The 26,916-nt window shown below is 41.9% G+C and overlaps 1 protein-coding gene across 10 annotated transcripts in view; it reads left to right on the plus strand.

Annotated features, from left to right (window-relative positions):
• The first annotated feature begins 2,199 nt into the window (after positions 1 to 2,199).
• The window catches only part of GCKR (glucokinase regulator), a 28,362-nt gene continuing 3,645 nt past the window's right edge, over positions 2,200 to 26,916 (plus strand). Inside the window, exons 1-18 of one of the 10 annotated variants that reach the window (XM_061560292.1) lie at positions 2,200 to 2,225; positions 5,579 to 5,753; positions 6,968 to 7,036; positions 7,936 to 8,004; positions 9,319 to 9,392; positions 9,759 to 9,825; positions 10,518 to 10,571; positions 11,949 to 12,043; positions 13,308 to 13,416; positions 17,396 to 17,514; positions 19,569 to 19,667; positions 21,207 to 21,304; positions 21,614 to 21,690; positions 22,118 to 22,214; positions 23,401 to 23,498; positions 25,057 to 25,140; positions 25,614 to 25,763; positions 26,420 to 26,554. In XM_061560292.1, coding sequence (XP_061416276.1) covers positions 5,592 to 5,753; positions 6,968 to 7,036; positions 7,936 to 8,004; positions 9,319 to 9,392; positions 9,759 to 9,825; positions 10,518 to 10,571; positions 11,949 to 12,043; positions 13,308 to 13,416; positions 17,396 to 17,514; positions 19,569 to 19,667; positions 21,207 to 21,304; positions 21,614 to 21,690; positions 22,118 to 22,214; positions 23,401 to 23,498; positions 25,057 to 25,140; positions 25,614 to 25,763; positions 26,420 to 26,554 — 1,656 coding nt within the window. In that variant the 5' untranslated portion in view covers positions 2,200 to 2,225; positions 5,579 to 5,591. Of the gene's footprint in view, positions 2,226 to 3,181; positions 3,702 to 5,578; positions 5,754 to 6,863; positions 6,902 to 6,967; positions 7,037 to 7,935; positions 8,005 to 8,981; positions 9,044 to 9,318; positions 9,393 to 9,758; positions 9,826 to 10,517; positions 10,572 to 11,948; positions 12,044 to 13,307; positions 13,417 to 17,395; positions 17,515 to 19,568; positions 19,668 to 21,206; positions 21,305 to 21,613; positions 21,691 to 22,117; positions 22,215 to 23,400; positions 23,499 to 25,056; positions 25,141 to 25,613; positions 25,764 to 26,419; positions 26,555 to 26,916 lie in introns of those variants that run through there. The other 9 variants (XM_061560289.1, XM_061560291.1, XM_061560290.1 and 6 more) reach the window with 9 other exon arrangements.

Raw genomic sequence — 26,916 nt, forward strand, 5'->3', positions numbered from 1 at the left:
CCAACATAGCTAATTATCAGCAGAAAATGTAGCCATGCCGGACGCGATGTGTAGACTGGTAGAATTGAGAGTGCATTGTTGTCGTTTGGACGAATGAGAGACGTCGGGAGAGATGAGACAAAATTACACGTGACACATTTTATAAAGGCATTGCAAATTATTTATCTCCTACAAAATCACCAATTACAGTACATTATAGAGCTTTATTAATCGTGCAGACTTTGTCGTAAGTTTATACAGCATCGAATTTATACATATGCTTAGAAAATTGTTGTGCAATATTTTGTCAATTCATATGAAGTGCAATAAAAAAAATATAACAGTGATATAAGCGCAATAGCATTGAAAATGATTCACCATTACTGTCCTCTGATTATGGTAAACATTCCAGAACGCTTGATCAAACTGGCTCTCGGTATCACATGTGACAGATTGTGCTCTGCTTGAGGCAATAAAGAAAATGGGAAAAGGACACAAGGTACGGTCGCTTTGTTACAATGATAGAATGCATAGTCTAATGTGACTTGTTGGGAAATGCTGAAAATGATCATTACATGACACCAGTTACAGCGGTGTAGGGTTTATTTTTTAATCAGTTGTGCTGTGTGGTTCTTCAATGTGTTTTCAGGTTGTGCCGGGTGTTGTTCTGCATCATGTCTGACTTTTCGCTCCGTGTACTGGGAGCTTCTTCAATTCCTGACATCGTTGTTGCGTTCCAAAAGAAGCTCCCAGGGGCCGTCCATAAATGACGTCACGCACCTAGGGGAGGGGGGGGGGTCAGACATTTGGGACGATGTGTGACGATGGGGGAGGGGGGGCGGTGAGAAATGTGACGTCACATAAAAATGCGCAACTTTAAATAAATATAGACAACGCGTTCTACTTAATTAAATAGACGTTTTAATGAATGTGTTCTCCTACAACATCAGAGTGCAGCGCCACATTAAATACGCACTACGATGACAATAGTTTAAAGTGATTTGAGGAATGTTTAATTTTTTGGGGGGAGCTTTGTGACGTCATATTTTAGGGGGGGGGTCTGACTTTTTGTGACGCCGTGTGACGAAGGGGGGGGGGGGTTCAAAAATCGTCTAAAATCGCGTGACGTCATTTATGGACGGCCCCACAAACACGAGGGAAATTATGTCAGACATCGTGCCAAAGCAGCACGAGGATCATTCCTGAAAACGCATCGGAGAGACGTGCAGTGCAGCAAATCACGACTGTGCTTTCGGCTGCTGTAATGTGTTGTATGATCAAATCCGTAAATGGACCTCATGATCTGTAAATCTGCACCAGAGTGTGGAAATGGGGAGTCTACGTATTTGGTTCCCAGAGGCAAGATTTTCAGCAGTGAGCATTGGTGACTCTACTGTGCTGATGAGTTCTCATGAGAACAAAACCGGTCTACAGTTGTCTGTGTCCATAATAGAGGGTTTTTTTCGGGTTAGATCGCGTAAATATCTAAATGTGTCGTTAAACCCTCCACCACCGACACAGCCAACTAGTAAGGGTTGTCACGTTTGCAAGAGTGGCAACAATGAATTTAATCAGGAACTGCTGATTTTTGCATACACTGCGCAAAGGCTGCATGCTTTTGTACACGTTTCCGTGTGTTTTTTTGACTTGTGCTCTACGAGTTATCTCCATATATAAAAAAGACAAAGTTGTGATTGTGTGTCTATTCCAAATCTTTAGCGTACTTCCCGACATGCAACAAACTGGAAATTTTCTTTGTGTGTACTTTCCAGACTGTACACCATGCAAAAATGATAAAAAATAAACATTTTTTTGGGGGGGGGAGCTCAACAATGCAGATATTTTTTGCACGGCAAGTGAGCTGTGACGTCAAATCTGTCACGTGACCCGCGCACGTGGAAGCGTAACGCATTGTAGTGTAGCGGGTAGTGCGCTGCGCTACGAACTCAGCGACCCGAGTTCGATTCCCGCTCACGGCCACCACCGGTAACGATTATTTCAACCGCTCCTGGGCCTCCCCTAGGTCGACTCAGCCTCAAACGAGTAACTGGTGTTGTGTGTGAACATCGCCACTGCGGAGACAAAAGCGGCCGGGCGTGGTGGATCCATGTCCCCGGGTAGTACAGATAGTCACTTATATACGATGTCTCAATAGTCCACTAGAAGGCAGCAAATCACCACGTTGGAGAAGATAGTGGTGGCATTCTGTGACGCTAAATCGAATGGAGGCATTCCGCCCAACCATGGTGATTTAAATGTGAAGTATGATTGTACTATACTGTCTTCATCAACCACGATCTATCCACTACTGGATGAAAGTCTCGCCAAGTAGAATTTAAAATTGCTGGGGGAATTGTATGAAGATCTCTATACATTAGTAAAAAAATCATCCAGGAATCAAACTTTTCTCAAGTATTGTTTTGAAGAGTACAGTATACAAGTAGCTACTTTTAATTCCAAATATAGTGCTATGTTTGTACTTGTAACGTGCCGCACACTATTTTATCACTCTCGAAGAGAGAGAACGACCAATAGGCACGAGGAGGAACCACAACGACAGGCAGCAAGGCAGTCAGTGGGCGAGCAGGCGCTAACAATTGCCCAAGCTCTGCGGTTGTCTATTTATTAAGATGTTTCCAGCCAGTTAATGATTGTTTTACATGTGGGATGAAACCGGAGCACCAGGAGAAAACGCACAGCGTGCAAAGGGGCAACACTCTATCACATACAGATGGCACAGATCACATTTTGGCAAGTTTAAATTCTAATCACAAACATCAAGCTGATTGTTAATCTTTTCTCACTGTTACCGTCCCTCTTAGCTTCACCTGTTGTTTGGTTAAAATTGCGTCTGTTATGATCCAGTCCCCCCCCCCCATCCACATTCAGCGATGAACTGCACAAGCGCATCGATCACGATCACAATGGCTCTAAGACTGGCACATGGGGAAACCGCGTGGGCAATTTGTCAAGGGGTTAGCAGCATTCCCCTTTTTCGTTTTCAACACAAACAGTTTCCCGTTGAACTGTGACAAAGAGGTTCGCGTTTCCGAACGAAGAGGACCAGAAATGTCTGGCGTTCTTCCGCTTGCGGTTACGTTATTCTGTTTGTACAAAAACTACAGACGTACTATAGACGGGGCGGTGGAAACTGGCGGAGGGGGGGGGGTGGTTTGTGGGGGGAATTTCCCCGTGACGTCTCAGCACGTGGAGCGTGAGGCTCAAAGACCGCAGGTGTGTGTGCGTGCGTGCCTTGGGGGTCGTCTTGACGGTACATGCACATATTTGTACCCACATGAACACACACACACACATTACGCATTCACGTCGACGTTCATGTGTGTACCCTGCGAAACACATGAACACGACCCTCTTGACATCGAGACACAGTGGCACAATGCAGACGTTGACGCGCATGACAGGCACTGTGTGTGTGCGCACACACACACGCGCATTAACAGAGACGCACTCGCTGTTCTCCGCGACACGTTAACACACCGAAGCGTACACGTGGGTGTACATGTGAACACATCGACACACTCGTTCGCCGCCAACTCAGGACGCATCGACAAAGACAAAGACCCCCCGTGTAGCCTCTAACAGACTGTCGGGGCAAGTGCCGTGAGCGAGCACCTGTGAAGGGCCGGCACCGTGGCATACGAGGGGGTGGGTGGCCAGCACCACGCCCCAGCGGCGATGTTTACTACACACCGCTAAACCAGGTACTCATTTGAGGCTGAGTCGACCGAGGGGGGGCCCAGGGACCGGTTCAGATAATCGGGAATTGAACTCGGGACGCCGGGTTGAAAGGGCTGCGCCACAATAACCGCTACACCAACGATCCCCATCAACATAGACACATGAACAACAACAACAACCGCCATTCACCACTAAGTGGCAGTGACGTCATCACGGCGCTTGTGCCAGGCTACGTGCACGTTGAGGCCACGTGAAGTGTCAAACGCCCGCTGGCAGGTCAAGGGGCAGACCCAGGTGCCACGGGTCGACTGACTGAGATGACCGAGATGAGTGGCTGATGCACCACCTTTGCCCCCACTGTGCCAACTTGCTGTGCTTTAGCCACCCGGCGCTCCGCTCGTTGTTGTGAGCGTCTCTCCTCCGCCTTCTGTTGTTGTTGGAGGGCGACTGCCTCCAACTGCCCAGTAGCAGCGTCCTTCACGAGCCTCCTCTACAGAGGCCGATCATCGGCAAGTCCACTCAGCTCCACGTCCTCCTGTACCACGTCACTCCATCTCTTCTCTAGCCGGTGCCGCGCCCATTTAGCCCCCTCTATGCGGCCGAACAAAAGCTGTTTAGGCATGCGGTGGCTGGGCATGCGGGCTACATGACCCAGCCAACGCAGCTTTGTCTGCCGGAGGAGCTCACCGATGGGACTTTGTCCAGATCTTTCAAGGATTTGTGAGCTCTTCACACAACCCAGCCTGGTTAAACCCAGGATGGATCGTAGGCAGGTCAGCCTAAAGATTTCTAACCGGTGAAGATGTTCCATTAGGTGGGGTCCATGTTTCGCAAGCGTAGAGAAGGGAGGGAATGACCTGAAGCTTCGTGCTGAGCGACAGACCAGGTAGCTTCCACACAGCGTTACGCTGATTCGGAGTGAGACCTCTACTGTTCAACCGGAGCCGGTCATGAGCACACTGCCCAGGTATGGGAAACTCTCCGCTCTCTCCACAACTGCCCTATCACCGATTGGGAGTTGTGGGGGCGGAGTATCCGATGGTACAAAATACCCAGGCAGGTGCTTAGTTTTGGTGGGGCTGATGGTAAGGTACCACCTCTTAGTGGCAAGATCTAGGTTCAGCAGCAGCGTCTCCAACTCCTCCTCTGAATGAGCAACAATTACCAGATCATCGGCATACATAACGTGGTTGAGTGAAAATATTTCAATGCATTTTAAATCAAGAAATGATTCCGAATATAAATTGGTTCAAGCTATTGGTGAACATTGAATAAAAATCTTGCTTTGTTCAATTATATTACAGTCGTGTGACCCAGTGAAACTGGGAATGGAGATGTTCGTAAAAATGTTGATCGTCACAAAATGTAATGTCAGTCTCATTTAAACCATTTTCGATGGATAATACTCAAAAATTCAATGGAGCATATCATGCACTATACATGTATATATCAGCATAGCCATGAAAGTCAATGCATGTTGCAAAAGCAAATACAGTTATTTCCACATAAAAAAGTCATTCAGATAAAAACGAATACACTCCAGTTTTATTGAAAATGTAAGTTGGGCAGAGTGTATTCTATGAATGTTGTGTCATTGTTGCTTTTTAAAATACTATACATATATTACATTACCGTGGACTAAAATTACCATCTAGAACTCCTCTGTAGTGGCGGCCCTTACACCTGCAATTAAGTGAGCAAGTTTATTAGCTTAAAGCTTTTACGATGATTGTACAGTATATTAATATGCAGTCGTGCGTCAGTTGCATGCTCTTCACACATTGCAAACTCTTGATTAATTGACTGCCACACTAAACCTGTATTCAAGTTTGTTTTACGTATTTGCAGTTCGTTTGTGTGTGGCGCATGTTCTATTCTGAGATGTCTGTCTGGATAGCAGAATCTGTGGGGAGATGGCAGCACTTGAAGATTTGGTGCCACACACAGAGAGGGCAAATCCACTTACCCATGGCATGGACACTGCCTCGCCATCCCAGCTTGTCCAGCTTCTTCAGGAGTGCGATTTAGAGATATTCCAACGAGATGACAAAGCAACAGCGGCTGAAAAACACATGGTGCTAACATTTGTGGTTACCCCTGTGACAATAACTTGTGTGCACAACACTTTGTATGAGATGCAATTTTGGATTTTAAAATTTCAGACTTTTAAGGGAAATTACAGACCTTTTTGGGTGGATTTTTGCATCTTTACATTTATTATAATTATATATACTGTAATAGCATTTTTAACTTAACATGTCTTCGTGCTTTGCTAACAAAAGTGACATTTGCTGATACCACGCGCCATCGCTCTTGCCATTAAAGGAAATGAGGGCGTAGAATTATTTTCACTTTCCAGTGACTTCATAGTTGTGGACCAATCCAAAACAAACATTTAGATAATTGAGAATGAAAAGCCCTATTTTAGAAAATGTGTTTTGTGCAACATTTAGAAACACATTACTACTTTATGCATGGTCAGAGGATAACGTCACAATGGTGTTGATTCATCTGGGCAACGAATAAGTGTATTTTGTTCATATCTATTCAGAGGCTTTGATCCAGCTGGACTTATTGTACAAAGTGCGTGCATTCACATTCCGGTGAAATTAACATGTTTATTTTTAGAAAGACTACATAATTAAAATAAATAATAGTTCAAAATTTAAATGCATCCTTTTGAAAATGTATACCCTTTAATTTTATGTAAATATAAAAAATAGGCTTTGTTAGCTGTGGTTTACAAGCACAATTAAAGAACAACCTCATAGCATCATTACCACTGTAATGTGATCGAATATACAGTAACAGAGAATTCACGTATTCTTAGGTTTTTTCGGTAAAGTCACGTAGGTAAAAAAAATTAAATTAATAAAAGTAAAATAGAACAAAATAAAAAATTCACTACGTTTCGGAAGCAACACAGCCCATGGCTCATCTCGCTTTAGAAGTGGGGTTGATGGATTTTGCAGGTCATAGGAGGCTACAGAGAAGGTTATCCACTCTGTTTCTTCTCTGGCCTCTATATGCTGTGAAGGGGCCATTGCTAGAAACGTCGCCTCTTTTTTTCTTTCACGCACATTGTCATTGTAGAGTTGTTTTTGTTACAGAAGGTAGTTTGCCAACCTCTGCAAAGTTTCTATGTCTATCATGTGTAAAGGCATCCCGTGTGTGTGTGTGATTAGGTTGTATGGGATATGAAGTTGTTTGCGTTCAATGCAAGGTGAAGTAAAAATACTAAATACCAATGAAGTCCTAATTCAACCATTCATTATTCTTTCCTTTATAGACATTATTTGGTGAGTCCACAATAAGGTTAATGAGCGATGTGGCTGCACAAGCAAAACGCATACTCGAGGTAAGGACTCCCATTAAAAGCCACATTGAAAATACAGAGAATATGTGCAAGTTTAATATGGCACAAAGGCAATAACATACGTTTGTCATATATTCTTTGTTGACATTTGAATATCAACTTTTTTAGGTTGTGAAATGATGCATCGATTTGTATACTTTGTATGCAAAGAGAGGAGATGGCAGAAAAGAAAGTGGACCTCTTATGTGTGGGTTTTCAACTTAAAGGGAAATTGGGCAAACATCCCAATGCAGTACCCTTCTAAAAAAGCCTTAAGACTCAATGAGGATTTCCCTCGAGAAATAAATGACGCGATCATTGTTTTTTGAAATTGCCCACGCTGTTATCGGAAGTGTTTATCAATACTTTAAATATTAATGTTATTCAGGTACACCATGTGCAGTTATTTTGATTGAGTTCTAAGGCTCCTAAAAAAGTATTTCATTCAAAAGTAACCCATCATACACAAATGCAGTTTAAGAAATTGGGCCTTTTCATGTTCGGACAATATTCAACAAAATAAAAATCACGACGTTTCGGAGGCAACACAAGCTTCCGTCTTCAGGTGGAACCGTCACAGCACGATAGCTGTATCAAGTAACTTACTTGATACAGCTATCGTGCTGTGACGGTTTTACTTTTATTTTAATTATTTACCTACGTGACTTTACCGAAAACCTTAGAATATGAATCCTTGCAGTCACGAAAGCTTCAAATCTAGAAATATTCAACAAATTGCAAGACAAAGGCTATTACAATTCATTAGGTCTGCCAAGTAAGTGCATGTGTGTCCTGTAGACCTGTGTGTGAATTCATTTTCACGTGCTAGACTATGAATGTACAGTGTATTGTATTATTTTGAAAACTGACAGTGTATCGATTGTACATGGCTTGGTTCTCAGAACCCGGAGAACAATGCGATCGTGCTGAGTGGATGTGGGACATCGGGAAGACTGGCGTTTCTTCTTGCGGTATGTCTAATTGCAGCCGCTACTTCTACTTTAGGACTTTACAGATGAGCAGTGCATGATGGTGCTGTATATCAAAATAGCACACAATCATAAAATACCTTTCAGCCAGGTTAAGTCCTTTAATTATGCCTAGTCCTCGGGTCTTTCGGTAAAGTCACTTAGATAGGTTCAAAGAAAATAACAAAAAACTACGACGTTTCGATCACAACACAAGCGATCGAAATGTAGTTTTTTGTTATTTTTTGTTATTTTCTTTGAACCTATCTACGTGACTTTACCGAAAGACCCAAAGAATATGAATTCCTGCAGTCATGAAAGCTTTAAGTCAAGATTTAATTATGCATAGTTTTGTAAGTATATTTTAAATGTATCTTTAATTACGATTAAACTCCACGATATGCATCAGCATTGCCACTGGACAAATAATGATGCAGTGAATATTTAAAATAGATTGCTATGCTCTTTCTGCATCCAATCAAGTTATATGTTCATGTTACATGTATGATAAATTAGCAATCAAAACTGTAGAATAAAATACAATTGTCGAGATGGTAAAATTAGAACAAAAATTACCGTACTGCATTATTAAATCAGACTGTGACTCCGAATGGTGACTATTCGTCGAACTGCTCGAAGGGAGGATGTGACCTGTTACATGCCGAATTGCGACAGTCAAATTGACTTTGCACTTATTGCATTAAAATTCCGTAGTCTCGACAAAAATATCTGTACCGAGAGCAAGCCACGATTGAATTAACATGGGAATACACATTATGAACTACCTAAACAAATTAAAAATGTAACACTATAAACTGAAATCGTCGAGGCAGCTGCCTGTGATTCAACTAGGTTCATCAAGTGTTCATACTCTTATGAACACAATCAAGTGTTGCTCTATTTAGCTGGTCAGAATGACTTTAAAACTGCTTTTATTTGATTGGTTCTGCACTCAGTATCTCAATGTGGCTAAATTACAGCTGTGAGCATTGACTGTCAAGCAACGAATATTATTCTGCAGAAGAGCACGTGTGAATCAGAGGTAACTTGAAGAGATCTCAAGACTAGTGATATGTATATATCTAATAATAGGGCTATACCTAATAAATGAACTTTGAACTTTGATGTATCCGCTACCATGGCCCTTTTCAATAAGACAGCTGCCCTATGCGAGAGCTCTGAATGGATTCTACGCACGTGACCATAACACCATTGGCACAATTGGGATAAAATTGACTATTTGATTTTTTTTTTTATCCATAAGTTCTGCTGCCATTAGTTTAATTTACTGCCATGTGTGTGCACTGTTTACCGTAGAAATCTTTCAACAAACTGCTGCAGGACTGTGGACGCTCCCCGTGCTACACCCACGTAATTGCGGGTGGAGATAAGTATGGGCCGTGATGCATGAACAGCACTTGTGCGTGTCAACGCGGTGTGCATGCAGAGTCCATCTTAAAGATGGGCATTTATATACGCATATATTCACGTGTACTGTACACACACACACATGAACGTTACTCAAGCGAGAGCCCAGTGAGACGAAGCAATATAAATGAAATAGCACAAATGAGACGATTAAAAAGATGTAAAAATCATTGATACTTTAATCGAATTACGACAATAATTCACCCAATTTCGTGGGGTGGGGGTCCGAGGGAGTGAATTGTTAGAGTATAACGAATCTAAATCACAGAGCTGACACCCAGTACAAGCCGAATTGTCACGTCCTGTAAATGCCCTCTATATGCCCACAGGGCGTTGATGACATCTCAAGAGGCCCAGGAAGACCAGCCCGAGCTTGGAATACAGCAGCTGAGAGAGGTATTCAGGGTGACCCTATAAACGGACTGGGTTGGCAAACGGTGGCTTACTGCAGCAGCTTATGTAAGGCGACATTCTCTTTTTTTTATTGCGAAGAGGTAATTACTGCTGGTTCTATTAATGTCATCACATCTTGCCCTCATCTCCTGCCAGTTTTCCTGAGCTGTTGCACAGTTTTGACACGTGACCTTCGTGGGCTGTCTTCCTTTTACATCTCATGCCCCTTCTTCGTTCACCTCTTGGGACGTCATGTTGCTTTCGCTCACCGGTTTCTCTGCTAAATTGTGTGGTTTGTCCTTCTAAGCAAGTGAGAGGGAACATATCCTTGGGAATGGGAAAGAGTTTGTTTTCTGTCGCAAAATAGTGCCGTACTATAAATTGCTGGAGCATGGATTATAGCATGGATTATAGCATCACGCCGAGGTTATTATTAAAATTTGTTTTGTAGCAAAAGTCTTCCTGTATGATTATCCTCGTGCATCTTGGAATATTTTAAATTTAATATTTCACACCATACACTTGCACGGCTCGAGCCAGATTCTCTTGTTGGGCAATGTGATATTTTATGGATTTTTCAGTAAAAAAAAATGTGTCCATATGTCTCCAGTTACCGACAATGGGGGCAAATCACGACGCAGATGCGTGCGGTGGGAATCTGGCTTTGGATGATTTTTCCTCCCTTTCTAATGTAGGTCACAATGGATAAGAAGATGATCCTCTTCATAGGCATTACGTGCGGGTTGTCGGTGAGCGAAAACGGAGTCCCACCATTAAGCCACAAAGTTGTGCCTAACTTAGTTTAACACGTAAGATTTCTCGACCAATATTATTCTTAATAATGTTTTTTTTGTTAGATCGCGTAAATATAAATGTGTTGTTAATCCACCACCACCCGACACAGCCAATTAGTAAGGTTTGAAGTCTTCCTGCCTCTGGTGTTAAATAGAGCAAGATGATGTCATCACTGTGTGCCTATCAGGCATGAAGATCGGATGGAGGTGAATGTAATTCTATAAATTATCATGGCTTATGTTAATCTGAAAATATTCAGTATATATTATCGGTTGGGTTAATCCTAGTTAAACAATATGTGATTACCTGAATAGGCATGCAGTTAAACAGTGCATTTCTTAATACTGGAATACACTTTGAAGCAGCACTGAGTCTAGCTGGCAGAACTGTTAAACATCTGTTTGATTTCTCTAAATTTTCATAGATTCTCTACTGCACAAAGTGAGGCTGCACCATTTTTATTTGTTGCTAATATCCTAAATAATCCTAATATGTAAATAATAGAGAATAATAGTGTAGACTAGAAAAACCATGAGTTTGAAACAACACGCAAACATGTGTAAAAAGCACACAGCCTTTGTGCACATGCAAGCAAACCCATAGCCACTTCCTGAAGAAGTGCATTGTTGTTCTCTTGTCTGAGGTCACAAGTGATGTCCCCTTGTACTTAACATTGACAGATGTCTCCTTATTCACCACCAATTACTTTACAAGCCCAGTGAGATCAGAGCTGTTTTAAAAAGGGAGATGAGGGTTTCAGATGTATTCTCAATAAAAGCATAACACCCTTTGAAAATGTATGACACTCAATATTAAATAATAATGTAACTAAACATAATATAATATACATTTGGAATTAGTCTAAGTGTGGCTGTGTGATTTATAGCACCGTGGGGATGAGCAAACATAACGTAGTCACCGATATACAGTAACATCCAATCTTGTTAACGTGTACTTGTGGAACAATTCATATCTCCCTCTCCGGAGATTTGACAGATTGTCACGATTCAGGGCCATAATTAGATTGAAGACTAGATTAATTGTTGAACGTTGTGGTGAACGATACCAGCTCTATTCTCTGCACTGGTCACTTGAAGCAATTACATGCAACATACACTAATACAAAAATATCACTTCCATCACATGATTCTGCGCGTGAATCACGAACCTAAGAATCAATGCTAATTGATGAAAGGCTGCATCGTACTTCCACCGAAAACATGGCTTCACTGCTACACATACCACTACTGAACCTACAGCCTACGAGCTCACGCACAGAAAGTGTATGGCAGGTTCTGGAAAGATGACCTATGACCCTTCCCCATTCTCAGGCTCCCTTTGTAGCTGGACAGTTGGACATGTGTCTGGCGGATCCAGGTCGCTTCACAGCAGTGCTGTTAGGGTTCAACCCTCTCAGTCTGGCACGGTGAGAACACACACAAAGAAAAAGATTCCCTGTATAGCCTGAACAGACTGTTGGGGCAAGTGCTGTTCGCGAGCACCTATGAAGGCTGGCACGGCACACGAGAGGGTGGGTGGTCAATACCAGTGGCAATGTTAACACACCACACCAGGTACTTATTTGAGGCTGAGTCGACCTAGGGGATGCCCATGGCCAGTTCAGATAATCGTCACTGGTGTTGAGCAGGAATCGAACACGGGTTTCTGGGTTCGTAGCGCAGTGCGCTAACCGCTACATTATCGCTCCCCACGCACACAACTCACACACACACATCTACACGTGAACAATCTACGCAGGTGTTTCAAGGAATAACACCAAGCTAGCCTTAGCACCGAGTGTAAATTTTACAACAGCTGTCTGATGTATTTATTTGGACCCCGGATTCGCTTGATAAAGATACTCTGTCTCATCTGTCTCTTGATTTAAACGTCAGCACTAAATTATTACAAGAAATGTAAACTTATTTTTTAGGTGTTAGCCCTTTGCGGGACGACACTCACATCACATGTGTAACCGATTTATATAAAGATAAAACAGTAAGGCTCTGATGATTGACCCCTTCGTGAGTTTATGACAATCAGGGATGATGAGTCACTCACTGAATTTTTTTTTCAAGTGCAGTATAACCTGTGAAATCAACAGTGTGTGTAAAATGTATAGTGGCTGCAGGGTTTCCATAAGCCAAATATATTTAAGTCACGAGACTCAGGATTTTCTAGGTAAACTAGTGTGCTAAACTATTACAACATTTAAATATACAAATCACATGTTAATGTGGTGTTTGTATCATGAGTGTAAGTACTAATATTCTATGCTGGAATCATAACATCTTACCCCGACATAAAAAAAAGAATCTGTATTTCAATTTGATTTAAAACATTTGTCTTGCTTGTACTGTCTCCATTATATTATCTGCACGTTCCATCTTGTTTGTACAGTCTTGTTCGCTGGGTAAAGCCTCAATTACACAAAATGTTTTTTTTTCATCAAATCTCGATTCTTCTGTACATGATTCGCTGCATATATCTTTGGTTAAAGATGATATTTTAATAAATGAATCCTTACATCCCCAAGTATTCAGCACTCAAACACATGATACAAAGGAGACCAATCGTGATGTCTCATTTATACGATTAATTCTATGGTTGTTTTGCCAAAAATGTCAGGTTATGTAAGAAATTTCAGAGTGAGTTTAATTCTGAGCGCGTCCTGTCGGTGTTGTGCTCAGGACAGCCAAGGTGGAGGGCTGGCACTCAAGTTTTGCACAGGTGGCAGAAAGGATTCACTCAAGAAGCATCTCAACGACCACCTCCTTCCTTCTCAACCCATTGGTCGGGGTGAGTCCCTCCTGTGGTGGGCACTTTCACAAGTCACCGTAGACTCAGTAATTATTTCCAGTAAATAGTCAAATGTATCGAAGTGGTCAAGTGACTCGAGAGGCGAGACCACTCAGTTAATTTGTGGGTTTCAGCTGCAAACGATAATTATTGACCAAGTGGTCACCACTTGGTCAATAACAATTGCACAAAAAAACCCATCAAGATTTCGTGTTTCGCTTAACTTGGCAAACTTGCATGACATGATGACTCCCACGGGACCAACAACTCTCTAGAGTACGGCATGTGTGAAATTGCAGAGACCCCGAGTGTGAATAAGAGGTCAGTTGAATCCCTTCAGAAGTAGTTATGTGATATCTTTCACGAGCCATTCTATAACACGGAGTGATGCATCACTCTGCGTGAATTCCAGATGGACATTTCATCTGAAGACATGACGTCTAATGCAACTGGAATCAAACTGGGCAAGAAAAAGATAGAATAAAATATCTGAAATGTATTATTCAGGTATTGGTCTTCCAAGAAAAACAGAACCATAGTGTATAATGCCCATGAGGAACTCCATGATGAAGATACTGTTGGCAGACAAGGCAGTTTGGAGTTTTTTAAAATTCTGAGATGAAGTCTATTTATTTTACTTGGTTTCCACCCCACAAAAAATGCATTTTAATATTTTATAATTCTTCCCCTTTTTGCTGGACATAGTCATCATTTCGATGACTTGCGGGATCTACATCGCTGTAGACGGGTGGAAAATGTGACCGTAGGCAAGTGAGATGTTACCAAAACATTTTGAAAACAGGATATTAAAAATATGAAAACGTTCATTTATTAAGTACAAATCTATCAGCATAAATTATTTGTTGTGTCTGCAGAAAATGAAGTCTCAAGTGCATATTTTGTGCGGTCGGATATACGGTCGTGTGGACTTTTCTCCGGGTCCTCCGTTTTTTTCTTCTCAACATTTAGAATCAACATGTGTTTAGAGTGTTTGGCTGCTATCAATTTCCACATAAGTCACTTGGTTGAGCTATCATTTGTGGCCAGGTCACGTCTGAAAAAGAGCTATATAGCTCAGTGCGCTTTACCTGGTAGAATAAAAAGTTTATTTTTCTTTTTTTTAGAATTGGGGCAGTCTGTAACAGTAAACTGGTAGTCTCAGCCCAATCTCCAATGGCTGTATAAAAAAAACACCATCGTATGTCAGTCAATTTAGTGTTATACTCGATTTGTACATACAATGTCCCGTATTTATCGAGGAAAGCCTCTTAGTCTGAATAGTTATTTTTTTAAAGGTTCTGCGTTGGGATGTTTGAACAATTTCAATTTGGCGTGTGGGTGGAAACTAAGGTAACTGAAGAAAACTGCATGAATGACACAATAACACTCAAACCTCCGCACAGATGGGTTCAATCTAATTGCTCTACTGCCATGGGTCTGGAAGTTCCACAAACCTGATCCTTAAACCATTGCCTGCAAAGTGCTGGATTACATTAAAGGCACTGCACGCACACATTTAATTCACACGCATACAGCTCTCAGGATTAAAATGTATACATTGGGAGTATAACCCTGCACTGAGAGCATTCAAGTTAATTTATTAGGTATAGCCCTGTGAGCCATTCGGCTCTTGAATCGGGTGCAATCTCAATAAACAAAAACATGAACAAGAAAACATCTTAAAGTGACTATGTGACTAAGTGCAAACAGAAAATCCAAGACAGCAAAATATTGCTAAAAAAGCACCATACACCAACGCTGTGTGCAAAAATACCAGTGGGATGCAAGTCAAACAACAACAACAACAACCACAAAACAACTTAGATTCAGGCCATCAGTCTAACTCCGTACTACAACAAACATGGCCAAACCAAAAAACTTTTCGAAATCACCAAAATAAAGCCATGAAAGCAATGAAACAGTGATCATAGGAACTGTGACGGAATTTTCACAATAAACGACGTAAACAACATGCACCACCAAACCCTGTAGCTATAGCTGGCTGCAGGGTTTGAAGGGGCATTGCTCAGTGCTGTGTAAGAGAGGTCCATTGAAGTGACTACAGTAGCCCTGTAATTTTGCTCAGTTGATCTCTCATGTGGTGAGATGCTGCCTTGGCTGAAGTGGTTTAAAGGGTGCCTTCTGAACCCGTGACACAATTATGATGCTATACACGAATCCCTTGCCAACCGCGGTTTCATGTATACATGGTTTCTACACTATGGGAACCTCATTTGCCAGTAAAAATATAATTGTATTTTTACCCTTCTATCTGGTAACAAAACTGACACCTATGGGAACCTCATTTGCCAGTAAAAATATAATTGTTTTTTTACCCTTCTATCTGGCAACAAAACTGACACCTTTTTACAAGGAGTCATGTTTGCATAGACCGCAATACCAGCAGTCATAATACAAACAAAAGAACATAACTCTGATAATGTGCACTGTCCTTGAAGTTGATTGGTCCACACCCGAGACAGCTTTCCTTAGAGCCTAGTCTCACATGGGTTGTCATCTGGTCCAACCAATTATTATACATGGTTTATTATTTGTATAACAATTTACCAATCACGGCCTGAAAATGTGAGTCTCTGCGAGTAGACACGGTGTTAAGGAAGTCACGCGACATCCGTATTACGTCATTGCGTTACAGCAATGACGGCATTGCGTTACAGCAATGACGTCATTGCGTTACAGCATTACGTCCTGTTGCAACTTTGGCAGGTGCCGTGGTTGTCTGCGCCACAGCGCCACCCCGCTACGTGCAAGCGGTTAGCGTTAATTTTATTTAGGGGCTTTATTGCTGTTGATCTAAAGCAGCGGTCGGGAACCTATGGCTCGCGAGCCATATATGGCTCTTCCGGTGACGGCATATGGCTCCCAGACAATTTTGAGTTGAAAAAAAAAATTATAAAAAATAAAATCAGTTTGGAACTGATTTTAAAATACTTGTGATATTGCTTAATAATACTGTGTCATTTTAAAGTAAACAGAAATTAGTTTTGAAGATAAAATTTCTCGGGTCACGGGTCCCGTGACCAGAAGTCGCATTAAAAGTAAGACATGTTTAATTTATTATACGTTAAAAATACTATATGGCTGTCAATGAAATATATTTAGAAATATTTGGCTTTTATGGCTCTCCCAGTCAAAAAGGTTCCCGACCCCTGATCTAAAGACATTGTATTCACCGCAGAGAACTGTAGCGACACGACCGCGCTCTCATAGCTGGCGCCAAACTGTGCCACACGTCCTCCCGCATAGCCTGTAGTGGGAGCCTCCGTACATCTTACGACCTAAAGACGCACTTTACCGCTAACGCTATTTAATTTGTTCTTCCTATTCCGTAAAAGGGCTAATTTTGTCCTTAATCATGAACCCGAAGCGAGTTGTTGTGGACTGAGCCCCCCTCCTTCTAATCAGCCCTTCCCCCCATCATGTCATCGTCCGCGTTAATATTAAAGGTATGCAAAGTAAATTGTATGTTTATTTCAAATTGTATTATGTTATTGTGCAATGCACTGGATTTCATTCGTGTTTAGTGAAGAAACAGGCAACTTAGTTAAGCAATGACGAGTCTGACCGCTGCTGTGGTTCCCCTAACCCCCTTATTTCCCATATGTCCTGTGCTTTACCAACCGCGGTTTTGCTTACCGTGACCTTTTTCAGGAACCTAACCCCCGCGGTTGGCGAGGGATTGCTGTGTAACATGAAAAACAGCTTGAGCTTGATGCCACTTTCACAGTATAAATGTCTCACATCATATTCTGCCAACCTCCTTGCATATAAGTAATAATTGACACGTAAAAATTCACAAAATACATGTTTTTTGAATAATACATATCGAAATATGATATTAAATTCCCACGGTGGAGTTTTGTAACCTCGACCCCTATATGCCAATAACTGTAGACTCTTGCACTTAACAGCTCTACGCTGCGCTAAGGAACTGTTTGAAATGTTTGGCGTGTGACAGGCGGAGGCTCTGACTGGCTCCACTCGCATGAAAGGAGGAAGTGCGACCAAGGTCGTCTTAGAAACGGTTTTCCTGGCCGCACACACGGCTCTAAACACCGGCGTTGCGGTCTCACCCAGGTGCGACTTCATACAAAACTCACGAAAGTCAGTGTCCGCACATGGGACGCAATTGACACAGCTCCTGAGCCTTTGACTGACGGATACAAGGGCGCCAATTTTTTCCAATAAAGTAATATGATTGGGGATTATATGAAAACTGCAAACGCATTGGGAGAAATGTACAAGTCACGTTCGCCAATTGACTTCCTTTATAATATTAAAAGATGTCGTGGGCTCATGTTTGTCCCAGAGTGGAACGGAGAACCCAGCGACCGATGATGTTAACACGGCTAACATCAGTGGCGATTGATATCTAAACCATTTCTGGGCTGGCCTCTTCATCAATCCGCGCTGTGACCAACATGGTGACGTGTGGTGAAAGAGCGGTCACCCAATGTGGCCATCGTCTCTGTCTGCTCCTCTGAAGAAAGGCCATTGCCCATAATTTTTGCCTGTTAAGGTGGTGCATTTTATGAATGCAATCATATAAAAATTATGGGGATTTATACAATATCGATTACACACTCATATCTACGCAATATATAATGTGTAAAGATGTCACATATGAAGGATACAGGTGGTTTAATTTTCCTCGGATTGTCAATCCACTGCTGTACGAAGGTCTTCCCCGTGCTGTATTGAGCATGGGTGTTGCTTGACCGTTCGGTGGTTGGTAAGAGTAGGGCCTTGGAGTGGTTCAGAAATAACTCGCCATTGAGTGGCATTGACTGAGAATCAAACTCGGGCCTCTGGGTTCACAGTATGGTCACCACGGCACCGCCACTTCACACGAAAGTGCCTGTGTAATCATAGCTCATGTATGAATGTACGTTGACATTCTTTCAACCAACCATGCTAATCGGAGGTGCGGAGGAAGGTCAACAAACTAAACACAAAAGCAATTCTAAAGGAATTATATTTTTTATCTTGATTTAAAAGTGCGTAGCTCGAGTGTCTTCCTCATGTCTTCTACTTAAAGCATATTGACATGCAGGAGTCAAGAGTGCTTTCCTAGATATCAATGTCATGTTCCTCCAATTTGTTTGCTCTTAAAACGCAATTAAATATGAATGCACGCGCACATATTGGTACACGCAGCCTTTTTTAGCCCGGCAGTAGTGCAAATTGTTAAACATTCTTTGAGGTCAGTGTCCTCAAATGAACCCCTGCAAGTCCATGGCTTTGCTGGCGTTAACTTTCAGCAGGCTTAGGTCGATGCTGCACACTTTCTGGGAAGTATTTTCATGTGCAATTGTCCCTCGTTAACGATATTAATTGGTTCCACGAAAATCATCGTTAATTGAAATAATCGTAAATCGAATGTAGGAAATACTTGTTAAAGGATTAATTTGTGCCAAGGCGAGCAGAAGTTAACTTTTTTCACCCTAAAAACAGTGTAACTATTTAAGCACGCAATTTTAATAAATAAACGTTATAAAACATGTTAAATAATCTATACTAATACAAACATGGATAAATAATTAATAGATAGAGCATACAATAAAACAAATATTACCTTAGGCTATAAGAATAGGTTTTTCCCCTTTTTTTTGGCAACATAACTGAAACATTTTTACAAGGAATGATGTCTGCATTAACCACCATACTTGTGGTGAGAATGCAAACAAAATACATACTCTGATAATATATGCATTGTCCTTGAAACTGATTGGTCCACGCCAGAGACAGCTTTCTTTTGAGCAGCTAGTTGCTCTTGACGCTTATTGAAGGGCTTCGCTGATTGGCTGAGGTCTGCCGAGTGCACTTCGGAGCACTCCAATTGGCCAAAATTAGCGGCCATGTGATATCGTAAATAAATCGTTAATCGAAAATGTCTCGTTAATAAAAATAATGGGACCCTATGGGAGGCGGATCGTTAATCGAAATATCGTTTATCGATGGCATTGTAAAACCGAGGGCCACTGTTTATTCTGTCGGGCTACTCATCCTGGAGCTGTCCACTGGCTCACTCACCAACCTCGACATGAACGTCGATTTACTCCCTGCCAAGACGAAAGAAGAAGAAAGTTGTACACTAACACGGTGACGGTATTGTGTGACCGCGTGTGCAGCTGTGTTCGCGAGTGCCTGCTGTCCTATGAGGCGGTGCACAAGATCACCTACGCCTGCAGCCCAAGCATCGCTGAACTGGTGCACAGATGTGGAACAAGGTGAACTACAGATTCTACCTCCCACTCAATAGTGTCATTTAAATGTACAACGAAAATTGTAGTCTTCGTATTGCATCTCAATGCGACTTCGTCTACAAGACGCTGGAGAAAATCGGGGCGCACGTTTTCTTGGGAAACCACAGACGAGAAGCTATATTTATCTCGTCAAGTAGCATACACTATCACAAACTGCGGTCATCCTCACAGTGGATTTTGACTATCCATCGAACAAAAATGGCCACCGCAGCACGCACTTTCAGATGAACGTCTGCGGCCGTCTGGAATGCTCTTCTTTTTGATATTAGGAAACCACTGGAGCTGTGCACCTTTAAATCTAGATTGAAAACGCATTTCTTTCGAACTGATTTTTGTGTTTAGTTTGTTCTTCCCTCGCACTTCCCATGAGCACGGTTGGCTACGTACAGTGCAAAATTTCAACGTACGGTATACAGTACAGTGTACGAGGAGGATGACAAAGGAAGGCCTTCATGGTTCGAGGGGAGAGCACATGGCAGGAAGTCAAGTGACACAATCTATAAAAATTAAAGGGAAATTTGTGAATATGTGTGTTTGTTCGAAATGTTTAGCATACTTCCTGCCATGCAACAAACTTGAAAATTGGCATGTGGGTTCAGTTCATTTCAGTTCATTTATTAGGTATAGCCCTGTGAGCCTTGCGGTTCTTGAATTGGGTGCAACCGCAACAAACAATTTAACAATAAACGATATACATAACATATACGACCAAACTTTGTAGCCATAGCTGGCAGCATGAGTCACTCCATAACAGCAGGAGTATCAGTAGGAGTATCAAAACATTTCAATGCACCTTTAAAGATAAGCACACTATAATCAAAACTCAAGATCAGTTTTTAGTGAAGATCTCACAGGTAGTGTTCCAAGTTGCAGTTTATTGACGATACCATTCCAGACCCTGGGGGCATCAATAGCAAAGGCCCTTCCTCCAGTATTTGTACGGCAATAAGGAATGTGATGCTGGTAAATGAGCGAAGACCTTAGGTCACATTTGTTCTTCGAAACAGTGAGGAAATCCTGCTGATTTGTTTTGTAAGTACATCGTGAATAAATAAGATCTGATGCACAAGCCGTCGATCATTAAGATATGTTAAGTTTGATCCAATGTAGTGGTGGGTCCTAAATGGGCAGTTCAATGCAACTCTTAAGGCCGAGTGATAAATTGAGTCAAGCTTGAGTCAAGCTGCAACACTGCTGTTTTTGGTTTTGTTTTGTTGTCGCTGTGCTCACGCACCCCGGATGTCCCTTGTGGAAATAGCCAGAAAACTGGCTAAAAGTGATCGTCCGTGTAAATAAATAAAATGAACTTAAACAATTTTTTTGAGTTAAAGCTTTCCCTTCTACGTGACTTTACCGAAAGAGCCAAGAATATGAACTTAAACTAGTATTGCGTGAACATTAACACTTTTGGGCCGTTGCAATGTTGATCCTAAACTTCCTAAATTTGAATCATCACAATATGATCGTCTCACTTGGTCAAGGCTCTTGATACCTCATTCACAGCTTACAGCAAGCTGGGCACCTGTACTACCTGGGTTGGGGGACGTTGGGCATCGTGGCGATGATAGACGCCAGCGAGTGTCCACCGACCTTCGGAGCCGGTCAGACACGTTCACCGCCACCGCATGAACACCCACGTCACTGCACCTGCACTGCCTTTGGCACTTCCGTGTAACATATTTGCTGAATATGGCACGTTAAAAATCTCGGATTCATTGATTTCCTGATGTCATTCTACGTCTAATTTGCTCATTTCACTTTTAATTCGAGTGAGATGTGTGTATTACTTGGGCACATTCCGGGTGGGTCGGTAATAGGGCGGTAATACAGCTAATGCGATACAAACTATACATGCAGGTCCTTATTACAACAAGTGATGTGCATTGTCCTGTCTGTGTTTCCTTTTGAAGACATCAATGACGTGCGTGCTTTTCTCCATGGGGGTTACCAAACGCTGGGAATCAAGGAGGGTGACGTCTCATCTAAGGTACAAGTATTGTGTTTGGCTCACGTCTAAGAGACATTATTGAACAAATAGAGTATTTTTTGTAACTGGAGCGGTGTTGGCGCAATGGTTAAAAGCCACCCGAGTACGATTCCTGGTTCCGGCTAACATCCGTAGCGAGTGATATCGGAATTGGTCTTGGGCTCTACGCCGCTTCAACAACCTGCACTGCGTGGAGAGGTTTAAATCCAAATCGCAGGTGCGCTGTGGTGACGTCACAGCGCACATCTGCGTGATGACGTGGCCCGCATCCCACAGTGTTGAGCCGGGTTCATGCACCGCGCCGACGTCACGCCTCCCAAACACCCTCCAACCCAGCCGTGTACCTCATGCAAATGCGCGGGCAGTGCTGCTTCCCATGTAAAACAGTCTTGACAGGGCCTTAACCATGTGACAACTTTGTGTTTAGGGTCAACAGTTTTGCCTTTCTCATGAGGACTTCAAGAAGAACATCTTACCGTGCTTGACTGATCGGGACACAGTGATCCTTATCTTCACTGGCGATGGTTTGTCTTTTAACATGACTATATGCCTGAATGAAGCATCTCTCACAAGCCAATTTCTGTATATTTGTAATTGTGTTATTTAAATGAGATCTTAATGACACCAATCATGTGCTTAAGTGCTATCAAGTTGCAATGATACACGACACTAAAACTTTTTTACGCGATTTATAAAAGGAAACTATTGGGCAATAACCTTCCAGCAGTCCGTATAAATTGATTCATAATAAAGGTTTTTGGGTTAGATCGCGTAAGTATAAATGTATCGTAACCCTCCACCACACAGCCAGTAAGGGTTGTCACGTTAAAAAAACGCGCCAATTAGTTACTACTTCAGCCCACCGGTATGGTTGGAAAGTTACAACACATTTATACTTACACGATCTAACCCAAAAACCTTTATTATTAATAATATCGGTCGCAAAAGCCTACGTGTTAAACATACCAATGGAGTTACATTTTCACCTAAAGAAACATGCATTTTGAGTATTTGGCTGCTATACATTTCCACATGATAAGCCACTTCGTTGAACTATAATTTGTTTTTAAGTCGCCTTCAGATTATATTAAGATATTTTAATGTAGTGCAAATATTGTTCATCATATGTCAATCAAAAGTCAAACTAACATTTTCAACTTATACATAGAATTTAGCCTAATTGAGCAAAACTAAATATACAGTGATATTTTTAAATCCTTTATATTAAGTTCGCTTACTTGCTTACGACCGTGCAAATCTTTCGGTCGTTTTTTAATCCACTTCCCATGATCCAATCGAGCTGACATTTTCCACACAGACTCGTTGTGCGTGACAATTAATGTTCGTGAAATTTTTTTCCCAAAATTTTACACTTTTTAGGACAAAAATATTATATTTATTTACCAATTGCTTAATGGTGCAATGCAATCATCTGACCCATAGGTGGCAGCCATCTCAAGCCAGAGGACGAGAGGACTCTAGCCACCACGCATATAAAGGATTTATAGTGAAAAACTTTGTTTTTACGGGTTATACTTGTTTATTTTTGGGTGCAGTGATTGGTGGCCTGACTCAGGTCATCAACTTGGTAACCATGAGAACCCAGGTGAATTAACGCGCGGCTGAAACCCTGATTCGTACCCAGGATCTTGGCGGTGCCGGCTCGGACCCCCAGGCACCACACAAAATTCCTTTTGTGTGTGCGCACAGACGATCAGCTGGAAGTACGGTGCTTCGCAGAGACGATCCGCGCCCGCTCTCCACACATCTCAGCCATCGTTCATGCATCAAGTGAGAAACATCTAACGGTAAGCGTCAACACAACATTTTGTTTAATTTAATTTCCTTTGTTGTATTTTTATTCTCCGAATAATATTCCAATCATCTTCTTGACGTCATATTTTCCTGAGCTGCACACATTTTTATTTGGAACTGTGGGCAGTGAGCAACGCAAAATTATAACTGTGCTATCAGAATTATGTCAGCAAACTAAGAATCATGTCTATTTGGAAATATTGCAGTTAGTAGTAAACATGCGATGTCAGAGAAAGATGCCGGATGATTACATCACAGAACTACTTCTGAAGTATATTCTTAGGTTTTTTCGGTAAAGTCACGTAGGTAAAAAGCTTGTGTTGCCTCCAAAATGTCGTGATTTTTATTTTTATTTAACTTTTATTAATTTTAATTTTTTACCTACGTGACTTTACCGAAAAAACCTAAGAATATGAATCCTTGCAGTCACGAAAGCTTCAAATCTACTTCTGAAGTTCCATCAAAATGCCTTATTTTCCATATGCTCTATGCAGAGCAATTACCGTATATCAATCAAACCAACGTTTTTATTTAATTCTCAGAACTAGAATAAGCAGTCTTGATTATAAAAAAGAATAAATAAATGTAATGTTGTATGTATTGTTCTTCTGACTCAGCTGCGACCATACTTTTAAAAACCAGTTTTAATCATGGGCAGCTGAACCCATGACACAAACAGTGGTGCCGGCTTCATGTCTCCGACACGGTGTTAACCCTAGATTTGAAGCTTTCGTGACTGCAAGGATTCATACTCTTTGGTTTTTTCGGTAAAGTCACGTAGGTTAAAAGAAAACAAATAAATTAAATCACGACGTTTCGGAGGCAACACAAGCTTCCGTCTTCAGGTGAAACCGTCACAGCAAAATTGCCGTATCAAGTAAAGATAAGTCCCAATTGAATGCGGTCAGCAATGTGCAGTTTACTGATGGACAGCCAGTTTTGTTTTATCATGTTTAGCTTCTTTTTTCACATGCTGGTGGCCTGCTTTGAATTTTACCCACCCAGCAGCATAACAAAAGGCAGCTTAATCCTAGCTTGCTTATCTACTTCTGCCATCTACATTACAAAGGCTCAGTTCCAGCAGCCGTACTGACCATCTCACAGCAACTCCTCTCCCGGACCTATCCTGGCTCCTCCCCCCTTAACTAGTATATAAGGTCGTGTCACTTGGGACTTCTCTTTACTTGATACAGCAAGCGTGCTGTGACGGTTTCACCTGAAGACGGAAGCTTGTGTTTCCTCCGAAACGTCGTGATTTAATTTATTTGTTTTCTTTTAACCTACGTGACATTACCGAAAAAAATCAAAGAGTACGGTGTTAACCTTTTGAGCCACCCAGCCTCCTCGACCACAAAATCAAGATGTCTTCATGCTCAAAGCCACTAATGCCACCACATCACCGTGGCAATGCTTTCTATCCTCCGCCATTCTCAGTAGACACGTGACCTCAAAGATCTGCCCTTGCTGTATCTACCACATAGAGTGCTTGTCATATATATGCCACCCAATAATGAGTGAATGGTACCCACTAATGTAGGGTTTTCTCTGCAGGGAGAACTGGAGAGTCTGTTTGCTACAATCGTGAAAGTAACATGGCCTACAAACAGTTCACACAAGATGGATCATTACTTGAAGGTACACAAACGTTTCATGGTTGCACTTTACTTTGCGTGTGGTTGCAATTGATCAGAATCTGGATATTTATTTTCTGAAGGAATCTGATGAGCTATAAAGCTCTTTTTCACAGATTGCCAGTAGGGGCAGGCAAGAACATTACCTTTGCTAAGTCAGTGTTAGCGACCGAGGGCGTCACATGTTTATTTTTAATTCATGCTGCTCTACGCCCCTTGTACAATTTCCATTCTGTTGTAATGTGCACTGATGCCTACTTTATTGAGGGCAATATTGGCACATAAAATAAAGATTGATTACATGTTTTGCTATATCCAGTTGAATGGTTCAGTTACCACCACGAAGCTCGGCACCAGCTTTCAGTATGCAATAAAGAAGTTGATAATATCATTGATATTCCTGAAGGCAATTAAATTGTTGATCATGAAGACGGTGATGCCGATAGCGAGAGTAGTAAACGATAACGTGTTCTCCAGATATTCCACTGGGAGCTTAGCACAAAGTGGATCCTGAATGCCGCCAGCACGGGCGCCCATGTGGCCAAGGGAAAGGTGCTCCACAACTTCATGGTGGACCTGAAAGTCAGCAACAAGAAGCTGTTTGAGCGAGCTTTGGGAATACTGCAGGTAAGCCAACGGCGACAGTCTGGAACGCTCTTCCCCTCCGATATTAGGAAGCCGCTGTTAGCGATGCACTTTAACATCTACATTGAAAACTCATTTCTCTAGAACAGCTTTTTGTGTTTAGTTTGTTGTCTCTTCCCCCGCACCTCCGATTAGCACGGTTGGCTACGTACGGTGCGAAAGCAGTTGAACATACATATACAGTGAGGGAAAAAAGTATTTGATCCCCTGCTGATTTTGTACGTTTGCCCACTAACAAAGAAATGATCAGTCTATAATTTTAATGGTAGGTTTATTTGAACAGTGAGAGACAGAATAACAACAACAAAATCCAGAAAAACGCATGTCAAAAATGTTATAAATTGATTTGTATTTTAATGAGGGAAATAATAATTTGACCCCTCTGCAAAACATGACTTAGTACTTGGTGGCAAAACCCTTGTTAGTAATCACAGAGGTCAGACGATTCTTGTAGTACAGCACATTACACTAGGAAATCTATCTTGTGCCCCATGGCATCTCAGTTTATTTAGGGTAAGGCCCATTGAGCTAAGAATCTCTTTTTCAGGGTATTCTATCTTTGGTAAATCGGTCACGAATGACAATGCATTGCTGGAGACGTATGGTATTTATATTGAACTGCAGATGATGTGCTTCAGAAATTCACAGGACAACCGCGGGATGAGTGCCTAAAGGCCTTACTGCGATGCATCTATGAAACAGAGGAGATTTCTGAGGAGACTTGCAATGCAGACATTTCAAGGCACATCCAAGTCATTGCGCACGAAGAAAAGGTGATGTAAACCCTGACTTGTTTATACACATTCGTGTCTGACCATAACTCTCCTTCGTGCTGGTACCAACCAGCACCAGTTAATGGTTACATTATTTTGGGCCACAAAGGAAGTTTTTCAATAGCGAGCGGGTGGAACAGATCGAGATCTGTTCCACCTGCTCGGGATAGAATTTAACAATACCGTGATTTTGTTAATCATCCCCGCCCCCCGCAAAGACGTTCTTGGGCAGCTTGCTCCCGTCCCCATCGCTGAATCTCCCCGTGGCACAGGAGACCTCCTGGTTCGATCCCGACCCTTGAAGCATTTCGCAAACTACGCAAATTCCAAAAACTCCACAAACTCCGCAAACTCAGAAAACT

Source organism: Lethenteron reissneri, chromosome 26, assembly GCF_015708825.2.
Source record: "Lethenteron reissneri isolate LAM-NWPU_2019-01 chromosome 26, ASM1570882v1, whole genome shotgun sequence".
Classification (NCBI taxonomy): domain Eukaryota; kingdom Metazoa; phylum Chordata; class Hyperoartia; order Petromyzontiformes; family Petromyzontidae; genus Lethenteron; species Lethenteron reissneri.